The 23,940-nt window shown below is 39.2% G+C and overlaps 1 protein-coding gene across 4 annotated transcripts in view; it reads right to left on the reverse strand.

The window, feature by feature from the left end:
• The window catches only part of axin1 (axin 1), a 147,039-nt gene that overhangs the window by 43,631 nt on the left and 79,468 nt on the right, over positions 1-23,940 (reverse strand). For all 4 annotated transcript variants that reach the window (XM_072269001.1, XM_072269000.1, XM_072269002.1 and 1 more), the window contains exon 4: positions 5,835-5,931. In XM_072269001.1, the coding sequence (XP_072125102.1) occupies positions 5,835-5,931 (97 nt within the window). The remainder of the gene's footprint in view (positions 1-5,834; positions 5,932-23,940) is intronic.

Below are 23,940 nucleotides of genomic sequence, written 5' to 3' on the forward strand. Positions count from 1 at the left end.
TACACTATAACTTTAGTTTCAATTACAAATTCACAATTATACATAAACAATGTTGTGCAGTTCAGTCCACAAGTAGCACTTTAGCTGCTTGATAATTGGTGTGTAATTTGTTTTGTAGTCATTACAAAAAGCAAATGCAAATTATTAAGTGTCTTCATAATAGATATCTAATGCATTCTTTGGGGCAGCAATGCATAATATTTCAGTGTAAACTAAAAGCACAGATGTAGCAAATTTAAGGTTTAATTATATCTACAATATTCAGGTGCAAGGCTATGAGCAAAACACCCATGATTCTTTAACGGGTTTTACTCATTGTTAATAAAAAAAAAATCCAGTTCATTCATCTTCGTATTATATTCAGATAGGACACAACCAGAGCAAAATCCTCAGACCAAGCTATTGTGTACTTTCACTTATTAGGAAAAGTTAACATTGGTCAATTAGCAGCCACTTGTAGTTGTGTGGAATCATCCCTTCATTAATTTTGAAGCTTTACCTTTCAGATTAAATAGGAGTTGACCAGTGTTTAATTTTATCTAACGTTGTAATTCTTGCCCATGTTATGCTTACTGGGCTCAATGTGCCTATTAGTCTGTGTGTGCATACAAAATTTAACAAAGAATGGTGTGTAATTAATTTGTAATCCTCCTACTACTACGATTTCAAACAGTGAGCTGGACATTTAAAAACTTCCCTTCCCAACATTTAACAATCTAAAATGCAAGGAATAGAGATTCAGTAAAAAAATATTTGCTTTACGTAGTTCCTTAGCTATTTAATCAAATAGAACCGAAAGACTCCAAAATGATCTCTAATTCATTTTGATTACCAATCCAGGAAATAAATAACTGGAATGGCTTTCATCAATTGGTAAATAGTGCATGCCAGAATTAGTTCAGGTTCACTGCCCAACACATTCTTTTGATTTCTTTGGGCTTTGAACGTCATATTTTAATGAGAAATATTTCCTTAAAAAAAGGCCTTCCTCAACACCTTACTCTTCTTTAATTTTTTATCAACTGGAAATTTTTACGTTGAGAAAACACAGGGAGGGCTGACAAGCTTGCACTGCCTTATTTCTTAAACATGAAATAGTTAATCTTTCATGCATGCATACAACAGGACTTGGTGTTAACTTTTCATACTGACTTGGCTTAAAGCAAACTATTATAACACATGGGGCTTACTGATAACATTTTGCAGTATTTACATATTCAAACAAATTATTAGGCCACCTAGTTATCGATTTTACTCTGCCATTAAAATCATGACAGATCTGATTGTAACTTCAATTGTGCATTTCTGCTGTAATCTTTTACCCTCTCGCTTAAAGAATTTAACTTTGGCCTGAAGCTATTCAAAGACTACTTTCATTGCTGTTTTTGGGAAAGTCAATTTTAGAGACTCTTCACATTCCAAAATATTTCACCACATCCATTCTTTAAAACAAGTGATCACTTTTACAAGAAAAAACAGTCACTCCTGGTTCTAGATTAAGATGATGCATCCTCTCCACATATATGCTGTCAAGATCCCTTTGGATCTCTTTGCAAACAAGACATATTCCACTCCATCAGACACAAATCTAGCTGCCCAACCACTCCTTGTAAGATAAGACATCTTTTTGTGCTCTCCAGTATCTCAATGAGTATTGGCACCTATATGACATTAAACTTTTCTGTCACATTCTCCTCTGTGCCTATTTCTTTAACAAGGAATCCTTTACAGATGATGATCCTTTCTCATATCTCCAGCACTCTCATTCCACTTGGGTCTCTTCTCTAGCCTAAAAATTTTGACCTTTTCATTTCTAATTACCAATATGTCATTGATTACTTCAACTTCTCCAGTCCCACACCCATTACCACTTCTGAATTTGTACTACTCCATCCACTTTACACCTATCTCAGCCTCCTCCAGATGAGTAATGCCATTGTGGTCTGACACACTGACCTCTAAATTGCAGAGGCCAGATGGTAGCTCTCAAGCCCCTCATTATTTCCCCTAAACAGTGACCCACAAACACCAAGTGACTGTGTCTTAGACCTTAAAAATGTCATTGCATTAGATCTCTACTCTATTACAACCTGATAGTGCCCCCTTCCCATACTGCACTCTATTTCTTACCCAAGATCCACAAACCAGATGTGTTAGAAGAGCTGTATTTTATGCTGACTCTTAACAAGCCTATTATGTCCCCTTGTTCAATCCCTTCCCATCTATATCTGAAACAACTCTTATGTCTTATCATTTTGACAGCTTCCATATCCCTGGTCCCAAATGCCTCACCCTTACCACAGACACCAGTCTCTACACGCCTCCATCCCCATCAGAAAGGCCTTAAGGCCCTCTGCTTCATCCTGAAACAAGGAGCTAACCAGTTTCCCCTCAACACACTAATTAACCCAGAACTTGTTTTTAACTTTAATTTTCTATAAATCTAAGGTGTTGGCATGGGCACAAACATAGGCCCCCAACAATGTAAAAAGAATCATAGAATCTCTTTTATCTGGTTCCCACTATCAGCTACCAGCCTCCATTTCAGCACCCCACCTCCCCTTACCTACCTGGCTCTAACTGCCCAACAATCTGTTCCTCCCCTTGCATATCTCGTTCCACCCATCACTACTAGCCCCTGTCTCAGCCTTCACTGTCAATACTGGCCATCTTCTCTCTACAGGCTCAGACCTGATGCAGGGTCTCAAACTGCTGGAAAAACTCAGAGGGTCAGGCAGCATCTATAGAGAAAGAAAGATGAACAACATTTCAGGTTATTTTTTTGCAGCCTTCAAGTAAACTTTCCCTGAACTGCTTCCAATCCTAGCTAAAATGAGATCAACACTGTACAAAATACTCCAGAAGTGGTCTCAAAGCGACATACAACTGAAATGCTCTAATTTTGCATTCAACACACCTAGTAAACACTAAAATGCTGTTAGCGTTACTAATTGCTTGTTCAACCTGGATATTACCCAAGGACACTCAGATTACTTTGCATTTCAGATCTCACCACTTCAGTATCTGTTACATTTTACGCTGCCAGGCACAATTCTACATTTTCCCACATTATGCTCCATTTGCCTGATACTTACCTACTCACTTAATCTATGTTCACATGTCTACTTCATAACTCACCTTCCTATTGTTTTCTATCACCAGTAAATTTAATCATACCTTTGTGCCTTCATTTAGTAATTTATTAAAATTGTAATGCAAATATCCAACAACAGTCTCCGCAAAACACAAGAATACATCTTGAAAACCAGGACATCCATGCATGTCAGCTATGTGTTAGTCTACCAATCTTCTATCCACATCAATATTACTTCCTACACCACAAGCTTTTATTTTCTGCAATAATCTATGATACCATACTATATCCAATGCCTTAGTACATCCCTTACTTCTCATTTGCCCACTACACATTAATTCCTCAAATAACATTTCCTTTACACAAGTCCCCACCATTGTCTGTAAGGAGTTTGTATGTTCTCCCTGTGACTTTGTGGTTTCCTTTGGGTGTTCCGGTTTCCTCCCAATTTCCAAAAACGTATTGGTTGGCAAGTTATTTGGTCATTGTAAATTGTCCTGTGATTAGGCTAGGGTTAAATAGGGGTTAGCTGGCCAGTGTGGCTCAAAGGGCTAGCAGGGCCTATTCCTCGTTGTATCTCAATAAATAAAGTCCATGTTAACTTTGCCTGGTTACCCTTTTTTTTAAAAAAAGGTGTCTTGTGATAACACCTTTAATAATAGCTTCAAATAACAGACAGTAAACTAAATGGACTGGAGGTTCCTATGTTGTCTTCCTCTTTGAATAAAATTAAATTTGCCATGATACAATCTTATAGAACCTCCCAAATCCAGAAGCCATTTCTTTTAAGAGCTTCAGCTACAGGAATGAAAACAATCAACCTTCAAACATAATGCACCATTAGTGTTTGAAATTTAAACGCAAGTGGAAAGATATTCAAAGGTTCAGTTATACAGATCTCTATAGAAGTCAGTACTCAAAGTTCATTCAAATTAGTGAAAACAGTTTTTCCTAGCAGTTTTCCCCCTCTACATGCAAATTCCTTCATGAAAGCATTAGCCCTTCTTGCTCCAGTAATGATAATCAGAAAATATTACTAGAAGGTACTCCAATTTTCATTGGTTGACGCTGAGCTAAATGTCTTTATTTAAATGCAAACCAACAACATGAAGTGCTTGGGAGAACTGAATTAAATCAAGTTGGCAAAACATGTTAAAAGGACACACTGGAACAAGCTGTAATAAATAAGGCCTCGAGCATTTCCAAATCTCTTTCATTTATTATTTAATTGACTTTGTTTAGGCCAAGATTTGTGTTCTGTTTACCAGGCACTACCTGGAAGCTTTTTGTCAGCAGGGTAATACTCCTATTGCTCTATTAAAAGAATAAAAAGATTAAAGCCTAACATGAAAGTAATGCCTTAAGAGGGACACAGTTGCCCTTACTACAGGAAAATAATGCCGAATATAATTTTCTTTCGGCAGTATGTAGGAGAATAATTGTGCTTAAATATTGTAGAAAAAGTGAGGTGTTGCCCTCAAGTTATGGTTCAAATTAAAAATAAGTTTTTGACAAGAATGTAAACAGAAAACTGTATCTTTTTAGAAAAACAACTCACAATAACAGGAAAGTATAGGATTAACTTGTCTTTGACCACAGCAATATGAATATCTGCAGCAAATACACTTTCAACATATGATGTTGATATACTTCAACTGACATGTCAACTTCTTCAAACTCCAGATGTAATTTGAACCAGTGAGGTATTTTAACATTTTTTAAATTCATATTTTGAACACTTGCACTCTTCCATTCAATTTCAACTGTACATAGTATTGAATTCACTTTATTTCTTACATCCTTCACATACGAGGAGCAAAAATACATGGTACCTATGACATCCCTTATCTACTTAATTTTAAATATATATACACACAGCTTTTTAACTATTTCCATGCAACTTTAGCTAATTGGGCTAGCTGGTTAATTGGACCTAAATGTACTGGTCCTGATGTGTCCCAATTAACCAGAATCCACTGTATTAAGATATGAAAAATATAGCAGGGGACAAGTATGAGGGGTGACTGATAAGTTCGTGGCCTAAGGTAGAAGGAGTCAATTTTAAAAAACCTAGCACATTTGTTTTTTCTACATTTACACACTTAGTCCAGTGGTTGTGGAGCATACGGATACTTCTTTGTAGAAGTCAGCGTCTTGGATGTCCAGAAGTGGTCCACAGCAGGGGTGATTGATAAGTTCGTGGCCTACGGTAGAACAAGATGAGTTATTAACTTCAAACTTTCTGCATTTTCACTCAAAGAGTTGAACTGCACATACATGTAACAAGAGCTGTATAACTCATTGCTTACCTTAGGCCATGAACTTATCAATCAGCCCTGCTGGTGACCACCTGGAGGTCCAAGACGCTCTTGTTACAAGCACGTGCAGTTCAACTCTGAGTGATAATGCAGGAAGTTTGAAGTTAATAACTCATCTCCTTCTACCTTAGGCCACGAACTTATAAATCACTCCTGCTGGGAACCACTTCTACAAAGAAGGGATCCGTATACTCCACGACCACTGAACTAAGGGTGTACATGTAGCAGGGGACTATATTGTAAAATAAATGTGCTAGGTTTTCTAAAATTGACCCCTCCTACCTTAGGCCATGAACTTATCTATCACCCCTCGTATGTGCTTAAGGCTGAGTGAAAATTTGGCTGAATATTTTTTTTAAAGAAATATTTCACAGATGAATTTTCTTTTTGCTCATCTGTAGGATTATAAAAGAAAAACTTACAGGAATGTGAGGTAGTGGCACTCGTCCATTCGCTTTGGCACTTTCATGCATTTCCCGCCGATGCTGCTTTCGGATTCTATACGGTGGAATTCCATCTCTGCTCAAAAAAATGTCAAACTATGTTCAGTAACCTGTATCATTTTAAATTCTTCTATGTTAATTTTAAATTAACACAGATTCATCTTTATAGCAAATAGCAAATCATATATTCTGGCTTGAAAACATCTTCAGCAAAACGGTTATGTTCAAGCGTATGGTGAAATAGTGAAACTAGCGAGAAAATTATTTCAGTGTAAATCTCATTATTTGATACATCTAAAATGAGTGAAAGATATAAAGAAAACTTAAAACTTTTCAAAATTTTACATGTGCCCTCTACAACCATTACAATTTTCCACAAGTAATCTCCAGAACTCACTTAACCAATAGAAAGTTATCACAATAGCTGAAATAAAGCAACACTCACAACACGCTGGAGGAACTCAGCAGGTCGGGCAGCATCCGCGGAAAAGATCGGTCAACGTTTCGGGCCGGAACCCTTCGTCAGGACTGTAGAGGGAAGGGGCAGAGGCCCTATAAAGAAGGCCCCCCAACTTCTTTATAGGGCCTCTGCCCCTTCCCTCTACAGTCCTGATGAAGGGTTCTGGCCCGAAACGTCGACCAATCTTTTCCGCGGATGCTGCCCGACCTGCTGAGTTCCTCCAGCATGCTGTGAGTGTTGCTTTGACCACAGCATCTGCAGATTATTTTGAGCTGAAATAAAGTTGCACTTGTGGAAATGGGAGGAGCTATTCAGTCATGTCTAATATTTACCCAGCAGCTCTACTGTGAATTGTTAAGTGTGCGACATTGGGAACTTGTATTGTAAAAAGTCATACCATTGGACCTTCAGTAACAAATTTGGTTGAGGCTGTAGCCAAAACTATGCATTTAAAGTTTTTTAAACAGTTTGGCTAAGAATAAATAATGAATCAGAAACAAGCTATCAGCTTGCATTTTTCAGGGTTCATTTGCTGTGGATTACTAATATGATGTTCAATTCTGCACAAAAAATAAAGGTATAACTTGTGATTATTGATTTAAACATATTTAGTCTTTAATTTTTTAAACCATAAACCTTTTAACAGCATTGATAAATTAACTTTCCCCATGTTCCTAATTTTTAGTAATGCTGAAAATTCTAATCAAAAACTTTCTTCTTTTGATTCTAGAAAGCTGAAAATAGAATCACACTCTGCCTACTAAACTGACATCAGTTGCTACTTTAATTAAAACTAAAATGGGTAATTAAATGTAAGGTCATATTTTTTCCACACTCACTGGTAAAAGTAGCAATCTTTTCTATGCAACCAAAGGTATGCATGACAATCTGGCCTCTATTCCTGTATGTTGCCTGACTACGAATGTAGCCAAGGTACCGAGAAGCAAGGTAATGTTCCATAAATCCCAAAACAGAACTGCAAAGAAAACCAGGCCAACATCCTTACACTGCCCTCCTTCCCTTTTCCATGTTTCACTATCCTCTCCTATTATAGATCTCTTTATAGAAACATAGAAAATAGGTGCAGGAGTAGGCCATTCGGCCCTTCGAGCCTGCACCGCCATTTATTATCATCATGGCTGATCATCCAGCTCAGAACCCCGCCCCAGCCTTCCCTCCATACCCCCTGATCCCCGTAGCCACAAGGGCCATATCTAACTCCCTCTTAAATATAGCCAATGAACTGGCCTCAACTGTTTCCTGTGGCAGAGAATTCCACAGATTCACCACTCTCTGTGTGAAGAAGTTTTTCCTAATCTCGGTCCTAAAAGGCTTCCCCTTTATCCTCAAACTGTGACCCCTTGTTCTGGACTTCCCCAACATCGGGAACAATCTTCCTGCATCTAGCCTGTCCAATCCCTTTAGGATTTTATACGTTTCAATCAGATCCCCCCTCAATCTTCTAAATTCCAACGAGTACAAGCCCAGTTCATCCAGTCTTTCTTCATATGAAAGTCCTGCCATCCCAGGAATCAATCTGGTGAACCTCCTTTGTACTCCCTCTATGGCAAGGATGTCTTTCCTCAGATTAGGGGACCAAAACTGCACACAATACTCCAGGTGTGGTCTCACCAAGGCCTTGTACAACTGCAGTAGTACCTCCCTGCTCCTGTACTCAAATCCTCTCGCTATAAATTCCAGCATACCATTCGCCTTTTTCACCGCCTGCTGTACCGGCATGCCCACTTTCAATGACTGGTGTATAATGACACCCAGGTCTCGTTGCACCTCCCCTTTTCCTAATCGGCCACCATTCAGATAATAATCTGTTTTCCTATTTTTGATACCAAAGTGGATAACTTCACATTTATCCACATTAAATTGCATCTGCCATGAATTTGCCCACTCACCCAACCTATCCAAGTCACTCTGCATCCTCTTAGCATCCTCCTCACAGCTAACACTGCCACCCAGCTTCGTGTGATCCGCAAACTTGGAGATGCTGCATTTAATTCCCTCATCCAAGTCATTAATATATATTGTAAACAACTGGGGTCCCAGCACTGAGCCTTGCGGTACCCCATTAGTCACCGCCTGCCATTCTGAAAAGGTCCCGTTTATTCCCACTCTTTGCTTCCTGTCTGCTAACCAATTCTCCATCCAGATCAATACCTTACCCCCAATACCATGTGCTTTAAGTTTGCACACTAATCTCCTGTGTGGGACCTTGTCAAAAGCCTTTAGAAAATCCAAATATACCATATCCACTGGTTCTCCCCTATCCACTCTACTAGTTACATCCTCAAAAAATTCAATGAGATTAGTCAGACATGATTTTCCTTTCACAAATCCATGCTGACTTTGTCCGATGATTTCACCGCTTTCCAAATGTGCTGTTATCACATCTTTGATAACTGACTCCAGCAGTTTCCCCACCACCGACATTAGGCTAACCGGTCTATAATTCCCCGGTTTCTCTCTCCCTCCTTTTTTAAAAAGTGGGGTTACATTAGCCATCCTCCAATCCTCAGGAACTAGTCCAGAATCTAACTAGTTTTGAAAAATTATCACTAATGCATCCACTATTTCTTGGGCTACTTCCTTAAGCACTCTAGGATGCAGACCATCTGGCCCTGGGGATTTATCTGCCTTCAATCCCTTCAATTTACCTAACACCACTTCCCTACTAACAAGTATTTCGCTCAGTTCCTCCATCTCACTGGACCCTCTGTCCCCTACTATTTCTGGAAGATTATTTATGTCCTCCTTAGTGAAGGCAGAACCAAAGTAATTATTCCATTGGTCTGCCATGTCCTTGCTCCCCATAATCAATTCACCTCATAATATCTTCCCCTTTTAAGTCTTTTTCACCCATCACCTCCCAGCTTACTACTTCAACCACCCACCTACCTTCCTCCTCACCTGGTCTCATCTATCACTTGCCAGTTTGTACTTCTTTCGTTCCTCCTACCTTCTTAATCTGGCTTTTGCCCCTTTCTTTTCCAGTCCTAATGAATGATCTTGACTCAAATAGTCAACTGTTTATTCCCCTCTATAGATGCTGCCTGACTTGTTGAGTTCCTTCAGCATTTACCGTGTTGCTCAAAATTTCCAGCAGCTGCAGATCCTCCTGTTTATAAGTGCTGGTTGTCCGGAATGTGCTGCCAATGGAGGTGATACATAGCAATATTTAAGAGGAAATTACATAGGCACATGAACAGCCAGGAAAGAGAGATATACACCATGTGAAGACAGATGGTATTAGTTTAAATTGGCACCAAAGTAGCACAGGCTGAAGGGCCTGTTCTGACACTGCATGAAGGTGGCAATGTGATTAGTTAACAAGATTAGGAGGGCATATGGAATGCCAGCCTTTATCAGTTGGGGCATTGAATACAGAAGTAGTGAGATAATTCTCCAGCTTTCTAGAACAGACTTCAGCTGGAGTACTACATGCATTTCTGGGCACCACTTTATAGGGAGGATGTGATACCACTTCCGGGGGGCAGGGGGGGGGGGGGCGGGAGGAGACCAGAGTAGAGTTAGAGTCAGTAGCACACCGCCTGGAATGGAGTATTTTAATTTGAGGAGACACCAAAGAGGCTAGGCCCATTTTACCTCTAGCAGAGGAGGCTAAAGTGGGATTTGACTGAAGTAGATAGGATTAAGAGGATTCAATGGGATGAACTGCAGGAAGCATTTTCCTCCCAGATCAGAGGTGGAAAAATCTGGAAGATGTGCACTAATGGCAAGAGCAGGAAGTGATTTGGAGGGGATGAAGGGGCCCTTCTTCACCCAGACTGGTGGGTGCTTGGGTTACACTGCCTGTGAGAATAGCTGAAGGTGGGTCTCGAGAGCATTTGAAGTATTTGAATGAGCACTTGAAATGCTCACACATGGAGGGCCATGGGCTAAGTGCTGGAAGATGGGATTAATACAGAAGGGTGCCACAAGTTGGGCCGAATGTCTTATTTCTCTACTGTAAGATTCTATAATTCAGAGATCCTCTATCATGCCATCAAGATGAGTTCTCTTCCACCACCCCCCCCAATAACTTGAAAACCAGTCTCCCTTTATCCATGACTACTTGAAACCTATTGAACTGGTTCCAAAGTTCCCCTGTAGTGACACATTAATCATTTGCCCAGCCTCATTTCCTGACAGGTCTACTGTAAATCCTTTGCTATTACAGTCATCTATATAATGCTTCAGAAAACCTTCCCGGGCATGCTTAAATTTCGGCCCCATCAAATCCCTTAGCACCAAGGCAGTCCCAGTTAAAATTAGGCAAATTAAAACCACCTGCAATTTCAACCCCATTATTCCTACAGCTGCCTATGAAATGGTCACCAAACTACAAGAAGAATTCAAATAAGCTAGAGGGTGCAGAAAAGATTCACAAGAATATCGCCAGGACTGGAGGGTTTATGACCGTTTTCCCTAGTAAAGGAAGCTGAGAGTGCTCTAAGGTCTACAAAATCATGAGAGGCACAGGTAAGATAGATCATGTCTTTTTCTCCAGGACAGTGGAATCAAACTTGTAGGCAAAGGTTTAAGGTGAGAGGGAAATTATTTAAAAGGGATCCTGAAGTTGGGGGAAGCTTTTCTACACAGAGGGTGATGAGTATATGGAACAGGTTACCAAGGAGGTGGTGAAGACATATTATTACAACATTTAGGAAACATTTGGACAGGTATATGGGTAGAAACACCTTAGAGGGACATGAACTAAATGCAGGTATGTGGGACTAAGCCAGGAAGACATGTTTGAATTGGGCCAATGGCCTGTTTTAGTACAATTTGACAATGATTATTTTCCCTCATGTACACAGCACGTGGAAAGAGTACAAAACCAGCATTGGATCAAGTTAAAAACTGTGCTTTTAGACTACTTACAAGTTACATCAAAATAAAACAACTAGACCTCTCTGTCTAATGCCAGCAACTCCGAATGGAACTTCTGGCATTCAGCAGTTTAAAGTCCGGGACTCCCTCGCACTGCCTGTCAAATGCGGAAGAGTGAGATTTACAGACAGATTTGAAAAGCCAAAGCTGTCAGTTTGCTCTATGCTGAACTCTCCAAAGAGTCCAGAGACGGTTCCCAGTCTTGTTGGGGCAGGGGAGTGTGAAAAGGAAAAAGAAAATTATCTCAGATCCTGCATAATTGGTCCTGGCACATGATACAACACTAACCATTTTCCCTTTCAATGGAGAATGTAGGAAAATGTTTTTTTTTATTCCTGGGGTGTTTTCAGATAAAGGTAGAGCCCAAGACAGTTATTTGGGGAGGGGGGTGGGTGAAGAGAAGTTAACCTTTACAGCATGAATTAGTGGATGGAGGGCGGCGGTGGGTGGGTGCTTTAATAGATAGTGATCCCAGGCCTCGAGTTGTAGGATATGGTTCAATCATTTTCAAAGAAAATAAATAATTATATTTTATAATTCTTTCATACTCCTTCTGGATTTGTCTTGTTCAAATGGGTATTTCAGTCTAATTTACAGCTATCTCAAGATCAGTAAGAGTGTAGATATGTGGTTATGGAATGATGAACCATATTATCCTGTATTTCTGGGATAGAATGTGTGGGTACCAGGTAGAGCACTGGGAAGTAACTATTTATTAAAAAATTACTAACCCCATCCCTGAAGGGAAAATCAAGCTTTTGTTCACTACATCATGGCAAATGACTGATAATGGCCTCTAATCTATTCAGTCTCAAACACATGTTCTGTCTTGCTGTGCTGGCTTTTGAAGTTCCCTTGGCTCGATTCCCTCGTGCCACCTCTGAACTTGAAAGGTTTGACTATTTTAATGTTATTTGCCAGCTCATCCATTAGCAGCAAGTTCAAACAAAGCCACATTCTGATTCATAAATTTTATCTCGCCAACCCCCACCCTCCCCATCCTCCAACAAAGAGCATTACCAACACTTTAGTTTAATATGTTTAGGGTCATACCCAAGATTAAAGAATGAAGTGTTGAAAACGTAAATATATAAAGAAATTGCACAGGCATAACAATTTAGGTAGCAGCAGGTTTAAAAGACAATCACGTAAATAATATTTGTTAAATAAAGGTTTTCTATATTTTTTAATGAAATGTATCAAATAAAAGTTCATTCATATCTTTAAAATTATATTTAAAAAGCATACATGATGAATAAAAGGACCATCTGCATCATTTCAAGGATTTGGGAGATGTGTCCTTCAGTAATTCCAGATACCTTACATTTATTCTATCAATTCCTTCTCAAATGGAAAATCCAATTTCAAATATTCTGAAAAAGGATCGTAAATAACTAATTGGTTCCTTTACAAAGATCAAGCTTTACGGAATGGCCATCATTTTATTGTGTTGTAGTCTGGCTTACCCTACAAACTTTTACTGAAGTCAAATCATGACAGATTTAGCTTGCAGTTTTAACTCTGAAACTAGAAAACTGCACCAAATGAAAAAAAGAGTTAGAAACATGGAGTACAACCCAATTAACTTTATACCATCGCTGAGCAGTTGAAATTTAAAGATACATCTTGTTTCAAAATTATACAGACGCTGATAAGGTTTGGAAATACGGATCTTGCCCAGAGTTGATGTTTCAGTAAACTCCTTGCAGAACTATTGTAAATTAAAATTTTAAATGTTCAATGACATATTTAAATATACTCATATGATGTTACTAGTACCAGTAAATGCATGTAACATTCTAGATAAAACAATAACCAGAGAATCAGAAAAGTCAAGTCAGCTGTAACTTCCTGTCCCCCTCCCCCATGATCAGTATATTGAGTTTGCTTGGATTTTAATTTTCTGTTCCTAAAATTAAATCAGTAATGGAATTTGACAGAAATTCAGAATTATAAACTCTTAAAACATCCTCTTTTATTGACTTTTTCAATAATGTAAGCCAAATTTAATACACTACTATCACATGAACTTCAAACAGGCTGCACTTAAATTCTTCATTCACTGCAACAGGAAATAAAAGTTATTCCTTTCCATTGGTAATGCTTTCCAATTCCAAAATGGAGATTTCAGCAAATTGTCCATATTCTCATATCAATGGGCTTGCTCTAGTCTAAAGCCCTGGCATTGAAATCACTTTCATGTCAATCAATGCCTTCCTTGCCAGTCAGCCAGCAACTCTCCCAGGAAACCCTCAAACCACAGATAAGCTTCTTCAAAGTGTTTTACAGTTCACTGAATGAACACAACACAGGAACATCAAACTTCCTTTTTTTGGGTGTAAACCTCCACCTATAATGCTAAGAGCCATGTGTAATGAATCTTTTTCCATCTCTTGCTTTTATGTGCTCATTACATAGGCCCTATTCCCCTTAATCTCCATATAAAAAAGAACCAAAGCTCCCCGCAGATCCAGGCATGCTGTGCCCCAGTCTGTGAAGAATCTCAAACTAATTTTATGCTGGATTCTGCTTCTAATATTAACCCTAGAGTGTTAGCAGTACAGAGATTCTGCCATCTTAAAATAACAAAAATGCTAAAAGTACTGAATTCAAAATGATTTAGAAAATAATTCTGTACAATTGATGATTAATAGTATTTTGGTTTGCAATTCCAAATTTCTTTTCATAGAATTACATTTCATGCAGATTTGCTGATAAATCGAATTTAATAATAATGGACTTGCTTTTATAATTTAGTGCATTAAAGGCTGAAATCAGTAAGATTTTCAGAAAAGAGGCATCAATGGTTGAATAGAAATGCATTTTTTTAGCTTCATTTCACATGTATCTAATTAAAAAGGTTGATTTAGCTTAAGTTTACACAAGCACAATGAAGTACAGAAAACAGAAAGCTTTCCTACTCCTCCAGATTTGCCTTAATGATATTTTATTAAGAAATTGAGCACCAAAATATACGAAGGCTCTAAACTTGCTACACATATGGACTTAAATGCCCACTAAAGTTAGGTCCTGCCCATTCAAGAGTCAACGGCAGTGTGGTAAAGCTTTAACTACCCAACTGCTCTGACACTGAAAACTAATTATTAAAAAACTTAAAAGTTGTGTATTTAACATTTCAGTAGTACTTGAGTAATACTGTGAATATATTGTTTGATTAAGCAGACTTTGTTTATATAATTCATTATGGTTATATATAAAAATACATGAATTGCTTATGTCATGACACTACCATGTAATCCATGCTTACCTCACTAAAAGTAAGCACGAATTAAGACTCATCTCATTTCAGACTTCTGTCTTTGCCATTATCTTCTGGCATTAACCATATTGCTTCTCTCTTAGTTTTCACATTGTAAATCTCAAGGCCACACAGTCCTGTGTCACTCTCGTCAGATTTTTCATCAACAGCATGCAGATTAGTGCTCTTTTTGAAACTGCAATTTGACTGTTTAGCTTTTTTCCTTCCCTGCGTAGACCATTTATTTTTGTCTGCCCAGCATACTTCTTGTATATGTCATACTTCATTGCATTTTCTATAAGTTTCACCTTTAAATCTATATTGATCTGGTGTGTGTGAGCCCCTGCTACAGCGATAACACAATTTGTTTGGCCAGGTAGTTTCTGTTTAGACTTTACAATTTTGTTCACGCTCACTTTCATTCCTGGCTGCAACTCAATTGCATCTCTGTCTGCATCTCTGTTTCCATTGATACAGCTATTTCAACTGCTCTTTTAAATGTAAGTCGTGCTTCAGTTAGGAGCAGTTTATATAAGGATATAAGGATATAAGACAAAGGAGCAGAAGTCGGCCATTCAGCCCATCGAGTCTGCTCGCCATTTTATCATGAGCTGATCCATTCTCCCATTTAGTCCCACTCCCCCGCCTTCTCACCATAACTTTTGATGCCCTGGCTACTCAGATACCTACCAATCTTTGCCTTAAATACACCCAATGACTTGGCCTCCACTGCCGCCCGTGGCAACAAATTCCATAGATTCACCACCCTCTGGCTAAAAAAATTCCTTTACATCTCTGTTCTGAATGGGCGCCCTTCAATCCTGAAGTCATGCCCCCTCGTACTAGACTCCCCGATCACGGGAAACAACTTTGCCACATCCACTCTGTCCATGCCTTTCAACATTCGAAATGTTTCTATGAGGTCCACCCTCATTCTTCTAAACTCCAAGGAATACAGTCCAAGAGCAGACAAACGTTCCTCATATGTTAACCCTCTCATTCTCAGAATCATCCTAGTGAATCTTCTCTGTACCCTCTCCAACGTCAGCACGTCCTTTCATAAATAAGGAGACCAAAACTGCCCACAGTACTCCAAGTGAGGTCTTACCAGCACCTTACAGAGCCTCAACATCACATCTCTGCTCCTATACTCTTTTCCTCTAGAAATGAATGCCAACATTGCATTCACCTTCTTCACCACCGACTCAACCTGGAGGTTAACCTTAAGGGTATCCTGCACGAGGACTCCCAAGTCCCGTTGCTTCTCAGAACTTTGAATTCCCTCCCCATTTAATTAATAGTCTGCCCGTTTATTTCTTCTGCCAAAGTGCATAACCATACAATTTCCAACACTGTATTTCATTTGCCACTTCTTTGCCCATTCTTCCAATCTATCCAAGTCTCTCTGCAGACTCTGTTTCCTCAGCATTACCGGCCCCTCCACCTATCCTCGTATCATCAGCAAACTTAGCCACAAAGTTATCTATTCCATAATCCAAATCGCTGATGTACAACATAAAAAGCAGCCCCGACACGGACCCCTGTTGAACACCACTGGTAACCGGCAGCCAACCAGAATAGGATCCCTTTATTCCTACTCTCTGCTTCCTGCCAATCAGCCAACGGCCTATCCATATATGTAACTTTCCCATAATTCCATGGGCTCTTATCTTGTTAAGCAGCCTCATGTGTGGCACCTTGTCAAAGACCTTCTGAAAATCCAAATATACAACATCCACTGCATCTCCCTTGTCTAGCCTACTTGTAATTTCCTCAAAAAATTGTAATAGGTTTGTCAGGCAGGATTTTCCTTTAAGGAATCCATGCTGAATTCTACCTATCTTGTCATATGCCTCCAGGTACTCTGTAACCTCATCCTTGACAATCGACTCCAACAACTTCCCACACCGATGTCAAGCTAACAGGTCTATAATTTCCTTTTCGCTTCCTTGCCCCCTTCTTAAATAGCGGAGTGACATTTGCAATCTTCCAGTCCTCCGGAACCATGTCAGAATCTATCAACTTTTGAAAGATCATCGCTAATGCCTCCGCAATCTCCACAGCTACTTCCTTCAGAACACGAGGGTCTGTTCCATCTGGTCCGGGAGATTTCTCTACTTTTAGACTATTCAGCTTCCTGAGTGCTTTCTCTGTTGTAATTGTGACTGTGCACACTTCTCTTCCCTGCCACCCTTGAGTGTCTGGTATACTGCTGATGTTTTCCTCAGTGAAGACTGATGCAAAATACTCGTTCAGTTCCTCCGCCATCTCCTTATCTCGCATTACAATTTCTCCAGCATCATTTTCTATCGGTCCTATATGTACTCTCACCTGTCTGTTACTCTTGAAAAAGCTTTTAGTATCCTCTTTGATATTATTTGCTAGCTTCCTTTCATAGTTAATCTTTTCCCTCTTAATGACCTTCTTAGTTTCTTTTTGTAAGCTTTTAAAAACTTCCCAATCCTCTGTCTTCCCACTAATTTTTGCTTCCTTGTATGCCCTCTCCTTTGCTTTAACTTTGGCTTTGACTTCTCTTGTTAGCTACAGTTGCATCCTTTTTCCATTCGAAAATTTCTTCTTTTTTGGAATATGCCTGTCTTGCACCTTCCTCACTTCGTGTATAAACTCCAGCCATTGCTGCTCTGCCTTCTTTCTCGCCAGTGTCCCTTTCCAGTCAACTTTAGCCAGTTCCTCTCTCATGCCACTATAATTTCCTTTACTCCACTGAAATACCGACATATAATGGTCTAATTAGCTGTTTCAGTCATTCCACAGATGAGTGTGAGAGGCACTTCAAAGATACTGAAGAAAAGATGACTGTTGTGGGAATAACATTCGTAACAATAAAATACAATATACCAACAAGCTACATTGGGCTTGTATGTGGTAAAAACAGGCAAGCCAGCATTCTGGGAATGTGAATGGTTGAAACTGAGTGACTGAGTGAGTTCTATCCAACATTTGCAGGCCACATCTCCTGCAAGAGTCAAATGAAAGCAAATTAAAGTACTGGATGATGCCACAACTGTCTCTTTGCTGTATACCATGAACGGTTGCCCCACCGAGGGCAAACAGGTGTTGGTGCTGACCTCTGCTTCTGGATGGACCAAGGAGGGACCATGTTGTTCAGAGAATTCATGAAAGTGATGAACACAGCAGTTCAACTACAACAGTTTCTGTAAAGCTTCTGATATGTTAATCAGACAGTTACTTAGTTTTAAGCTGTAAGAGAGTTCAAGGAGCTGCAGGAAAGTTTCAAACATTTGGCTTCTGTGAGTACAAAGAACTAGAATCTACTCTGCATGCATTAAGGTTATTCCATAAACTTCAAGTGGGAGACAAAAAGCTGCTTATAAAAGTAGATGTGAAGACCAAAGCCCAGTTGGATGAATAGAACGAAGAAAGCAGTCAGTGATGGTATATGAACAGAGGATCCATCAGATGATGTTGTAGGTAAAGAAAACCAGAAGGTAAGATCATATTGTAAAAGGAGCAATAGAAAGATTAACAGAATACTCCAGTGGAATAAATGCATCTTCGCAAGATCAAGATGTACATCCTAGAAAGAAAGAGTGGGATAAAGAGAGAAAGAAAGAGTGGGATAAAGAGAGAAAGAAAGAGTGGGATAAAGAGAGAAAGAAGCCAGGACCAGGAGAGGAGCAAGGATCAAAGTAGATCCAGAGAGAAAAGCCAAGAAAAGAGGGTGTCCAGATCTGTCAGAACCAGCCCTGCAGTCTCAGAGTCAACTCCTAGTACCACCATGAAGGAGGCCACCATGAGATTGTTCCATAGCCACAAGTCTCGCCTCCCAAGCAGAGTGATCCCCTTGACAGGAAAGATGTTATCCCACAAGAGTAAGAAAACCTCCAGTGATTAAATCTTTAGGCCTGAATGGGAAATTTAAACATTTTCTATGCTGTGGATGTTATATAGTTGAGATGCATTCTGTATTGAGGGGGAGTTGCTAGCTAAGCAGGAGTGTTGTATATTTATTATTTCAGTAGTATTTGAACAATATTGTAAATAAGTTGTTTGAGCATTGTTTGTTGCTTAAATAATTCATTATGGTTATATGTAAAAATACATGAATTGTATATGTCATGATGTTACTACACAATCTGTGCATGCCTTGCTTAAAGTAAACACAAACTAAGACACACATCATTTTGGACTGCCATTTTTTCATTTCAAATAGTTTTTTTTTATTTTGGAGTTACAAAACATAACACCTAACCCAATCTTTCAACTAGATTTTAAAAATCTGCATATGAAATGAAATAACCAAATGTATTCATCATATTCAGGGTCATGGTTCTAAGGACACTTTGATCCAGTTGCTGAAGACATTCAATTGCCAACACAGGTCCCACATTCCCTGTAGAGAATACCACCTCCCTATATCGTATCTAATAACAATAAGCAGATCATCAAAAACAAAGGCTCATTAGACTTGAAGTTTACCTTAAGCATAAGGAAAATGTTTTTCCTTTATCAAAGTTCAAAGTACATTTATTATCAAAGTACTTATGCAGTATACAACCCTGAAATTTGGCTTCTCCACAGACAGCCACAAAACAAAGAAAGCCATGGAACCCGAACAAGGAAAACCATCAACATCCTCCCACAGCGCAAAAAACAAATAGAATGAGCAAAAACACATGATAACAACACAAACTAAAGAGTCCATCTCCAGTTCAGCTCAGTGTTCATTATCTGTAGACCGCTCAATTCAAAGTTGCCCAAAAACAGCAACAGGAAAAGAAGCGACCAGAACCAGAAAACTTAACGTAAACTACAGTCCAATCCACAAACTGCATTTATTAAACGTTGCTCCAGCATCATTCTCCAATAGCATCAAGGGAGATATCATTCGAATGCAGGGACCTTCCTTCAGGAACAGCGAGCCAGAGGGAGAGACACCATCAGGCACAGACACCTTCTCCAGCAGCAGTGAGCGAGAGTCTGGTAGACAGCAGAGAACACTTGCCTCCACATTTTCAATCTTCCTCGACATTTTAATCCACAAGAAATCGAGTCGACCATGGGCTTGCACCCAGTCTCCAAGCTTCTTGGCCTGGAGAAGGCTGCTCGCCTCCCTGAACCCTCCTGGAGACAGCAAAGTGCCAGATGGTTCAATCGGCCTGAAAACACACCATCACAAGCTCGAACAGTACCAGAACCACATGTGAAAGAAAAAGATGTGAAAGAAGCAGATTCATGAACCATCTGGTGGATGCCAAATATGATAACATTGTTTGCTGGTGCAATCTTCAATTGCAAAGTCCAGGACATCGGACCATTCAGTACCCAATAACTGAAAAATGAATTAAGGTGTAGCTGTGTGCAAGTTCAGATGGGTCAACATTAATTGCTGAAAACCCAAATTAAGTTACCCCAAGACTGAGATCAGGTAAAAGTTAACTTTTTGCTTTATTTGGAAACCTCAAATTAAAAGTATGTCTCAGATCAACGAGCATGATTGTTGTTTGCTTGTTAGTTAGGTTTCATGGCCTGTATGTACTGAGAACTTTAAGACTTTTGAATTTTCACTGATATTTGTACAATTTTATATTTTTAAAAAAAAAAGACATGGATGTTTCATTATATTGCTTGAGATAAGCAAGCTATCTTGTGGTCTATTGACTACGTAGAACAGAGAAGAAGAAAATTTTCTTTAGCCAGATAATGATGAGTCTGTCCAATTCGTTGCCACGAATTGTGCAGGTCAAGTCAGTGGGTATACTTAAGGTGGAGGTCTGGAGGTCAATAGATTCTTGATTAATCAGGGCTTCAAAGGTTACAGGGAGAAGGCAGGAGAATGGGGAGCAAACTCAATGGGCTGAATGGTCTAATTCAGCTATGTCTTATGGTCTTAAGGGAATGATTTGATAGAAGGACAAATTTTACAACTTTGCCTCATGTAGATTAACAAATGTTCAGTATTTATCCCCCTCCCATGTTCTTTTTTTACCTGTCAATCTTAGGACCAGTGGGTATATTTGGATGTGGCAGTAACTTACATGCATGAGCATTATGATTTATTGATAAAAATTTCCATTCCAGGTCTTTTGGAATAAAACACGTTATGGAATAAAGGTTTAATCTTTCTGGAAGTCAGGGAAAGGAGACCTTGTACAGGAGGAGGATTGAGTGCTGAACCCAATCAGCTAACCACCTGGAATGCTGAAATACTTATCATGTGACCAGCCAAAGGCAATTCTGAGATTCCTGCCAAGTTTATTCAGTGAAATATTTGTGTGAACAGGTGGAGGTGAAACTGAGAAATTGAAATACATCATCTCATATAGTCCCAAGGGTCTGACTATACATGTTCCAGCAGTGAACCTAAAATGCATACGATCGAGTGCTTGGCATTTCAGAAACAACCTCACATTCTGATTTAGTGGGAATAAATGGAGAATTTCCAACTTCATAAAGCAAAGCCTTCTCATCCCTTCAGGTAGGTACTTCCTGTTTGTGACTGAAGGTTCTGGAACGGGATGAGCATGGTGGAAAAGCTGCTGAGTATGAACTCAATTAAGTGCCATCTACCTGAAGGTAGGTCTTAAGCGCTGGGAGTGTTTTACAGTGATCATTTTGCCTCTTGACAATCCATTGACACATCAAACGCAAGGAATGAATAATATCCAGTTGATTTAGTGAGTACAGCGGCAACTTGAGTCAAACCTCAACATTAACCTGGACAAAGCAACTTGTCCACAATTTTATTCATTTCCTCCATCATTACACTTCCACAGTGGCTGCACAAAGTTTATTTACCTAAACAATTCCAGATGCATCTCTGAACCAACAAACTCAGTGCCAAAGGCAAGCTCAGTAGGCACAAGGAATTACTGCCACCTTTCGGCTTCAAGTCGCACACTGATTGGAAATATCAGCATTTCTTTATTATCACTGTAATTCCGTACCCGATAACGCTGAGGAAGCCCTTTTACCAGACGGACTGCAGCAGTTCCAGAGATTTGACCATCTTCTCAAGGGCAATGGTAGATTTCCAATAAATGCTGATTGTGACACAAGTAAAAATTATAGCAGCATTAAATCAAATCACTGGGTTACCCAACACTAAGAGGACCAATACTAAAGGCAAAATAGTTATTCATACTATTGGGCTCAACAGTGATTGCTGTTATTCTAATAACTAAAAATTCCAGAATCTGTTTGGGGGTAGGGAGAAAGCAAAACAGAGTTAAATGTAAAAAGCTGCTTGTTGATCAGTATGGACTCAGGAGGCCAAACGGTCAGTTTCCATGTGACATTTTTCAGTGATTCTACAAGTATCAAGATGGCAGGAAGTGAATAGTGGGATATCACAGTAATCCATGCCTGAGACCCAGATACACACAATGATTTAAGATGGCCGAACCAAATGTAATATTTCTCAGTTTGCCAATGACAAAACTAAATATGCTTGAAAAGTGAGATACAAAGCCTCAAGGTGATTTGGACTAACTGAGTGAATAGGCAACACCACACAGCATTTACCCCATGTTGGCAAATACGAAGTTATTTCAGCAGCAATAACAATCATTTAAATCATGATCAATTTGCTAACGATGAACAAAGGGATCTAGGTGATTTTGTACACCATTCACTGAAAGCAGCTAAAAGCAAATTTACAGGTGCAGCAAGCAGCAAAGGGGTAAATGTTGGCCTTCATTGAAAGAGATTTTGTGTACATCAGCAAGAATGTCTTACCACAATTACACAGGGCCTATGCTGGTGCCACCATTAAACAGAATCTAAAATGGACTTGCAAAAACAAAAATAAACAAAGGAGCAGAGTGAGAGAGCAAGGATAGTATGACAATTGACACACTTCTTGACATCCCAAGGCCTTCCAACAATCTACAATATATTGGTCAAGACTAATGGGATGCTTTCACTTCCCACGATGAGCACTGCTCCAATGCAATGAACTCACTGCTAAAACAAAAAAAAATTAGATCCACTGCCTTGGACATTAACTCTATCCATCAAAACTACAAAAAGGCCTCCTGTGATTACTACCCATCACCAATTGATGCACTATCAATTACTCCAAAAGACTGTAAGTAGAGTAAATACTGAAAGGCTTTTATTAACAGTAAAATGGATCCACCTCCATGCTGTATGTCTGTCTTGGACTGAGGGAGAAGCAATGACACAATCGCCTTTATTCAGGGTTCTGTGGGAGGAGCCACAGGAGCAGTCAGCAGAGGGACGTGTCCAGTCATGTCCAGACAGGTAACCCTAAATACATGGTTTACCACACCAACCACTCACTCTCTGATGAGGATTCTAGTGGTTACATAATAGTTAAGATTATGTTGTCATGGAATTCTTCTTTATTTCCTGACTCAGCATGGCCTGTTTGCAGTTAACTAGCAACTTTGGGGTCCCCAAGGTAACCCCAACTTTCAATGGTGGCACAGACCAATCTATATCAGCTACCGTAAATTTAAAAGGAGGGCTCAGAGCCAAACAACATGTTCAAGAAACCAAAGGGTCTTGGCCCAAAATGTTTACAGTTTATTCCCCTCCATAGAGACTGCCTGACTTGCTGAGTTCCTCCAGCATTTTGTGTGAGTTGCAACAAGGAAGCTGTTGCTTTACTTAGGGTACTTGCAACAATTATACAATATCAAACCTCTTAACAATCTCTCCTTAAGTTTTACTACATTGAGGAAAACGTTAATTCATTTTAGTCAAGTGACATTAAGCCAGTTGTGATGTAATGGCATTACCACCGGACTTTGAGGCAAATGGTTCCAGGTTAGAACCCAGCCAGCTCCTTACACGCTTTCCATCTGTGCTAGGTTGAGTGTTGAGCTAGCACTTCTGCCTCATAAATTACCAACAAATGCAAAGGAAATGGCAAAAATATCGCCTGATGCGTTTCAAGGTCTAAAAAGGAACAACACTATTAGAAAACATTTCAAATTTTGTGGAATAATTACAAAACTAGCATGTTCAGAAATACACTGGATTCTAGTGGACACATTGGGAACAACATATTTAGGCCCAGTTAAGTGGCTGCCCCGATTAGACAAAGTTTCATGGAAAGAGTTCAAAAGATATAAAAAAGATAAACTGCCATGTAATTGAGTATCAAATTAGAACACCATCAAAACTATTAACAGTACTATAAAACTGTATTACTTCCTAATAATTATCAGAATTCATCCAGTGTTCCTTTGACTGTAAATGAACAAAACCAACGAAGATACTGGACTGCTTTCAGAGTTCAAAAGTTCGAAGTAAATTTATTATCAAAGTAAATATATGTTATCATATAAAACCCTGAGATTCATTTTCTTGCGGCATACTCAATAAATCCATAATAGAATAATAATCATGATAGAATCAATGAAAAAACACACCAATTTGGGTGTCAAACTACAAACTTGTACTATGCAGAAGACAACAGCCTGCAAATACAATAATAATAATAAAAACTT

The sequence above is a fragment of the Mobula birostris genome, chromosome 9 (assembly GCF_030028105.1).
Source record: "Mobula birostris isolate sMobBir1 chromosome 9, sMobBir1.hap1, whole genome shotgun sequence".
Lineage (NCBI taxonomy): Eukaryota > Metazoa > Chordata > Chondrichthyes > Myliobatiformes > Myliobatidae > Mobula > Mobula birostris.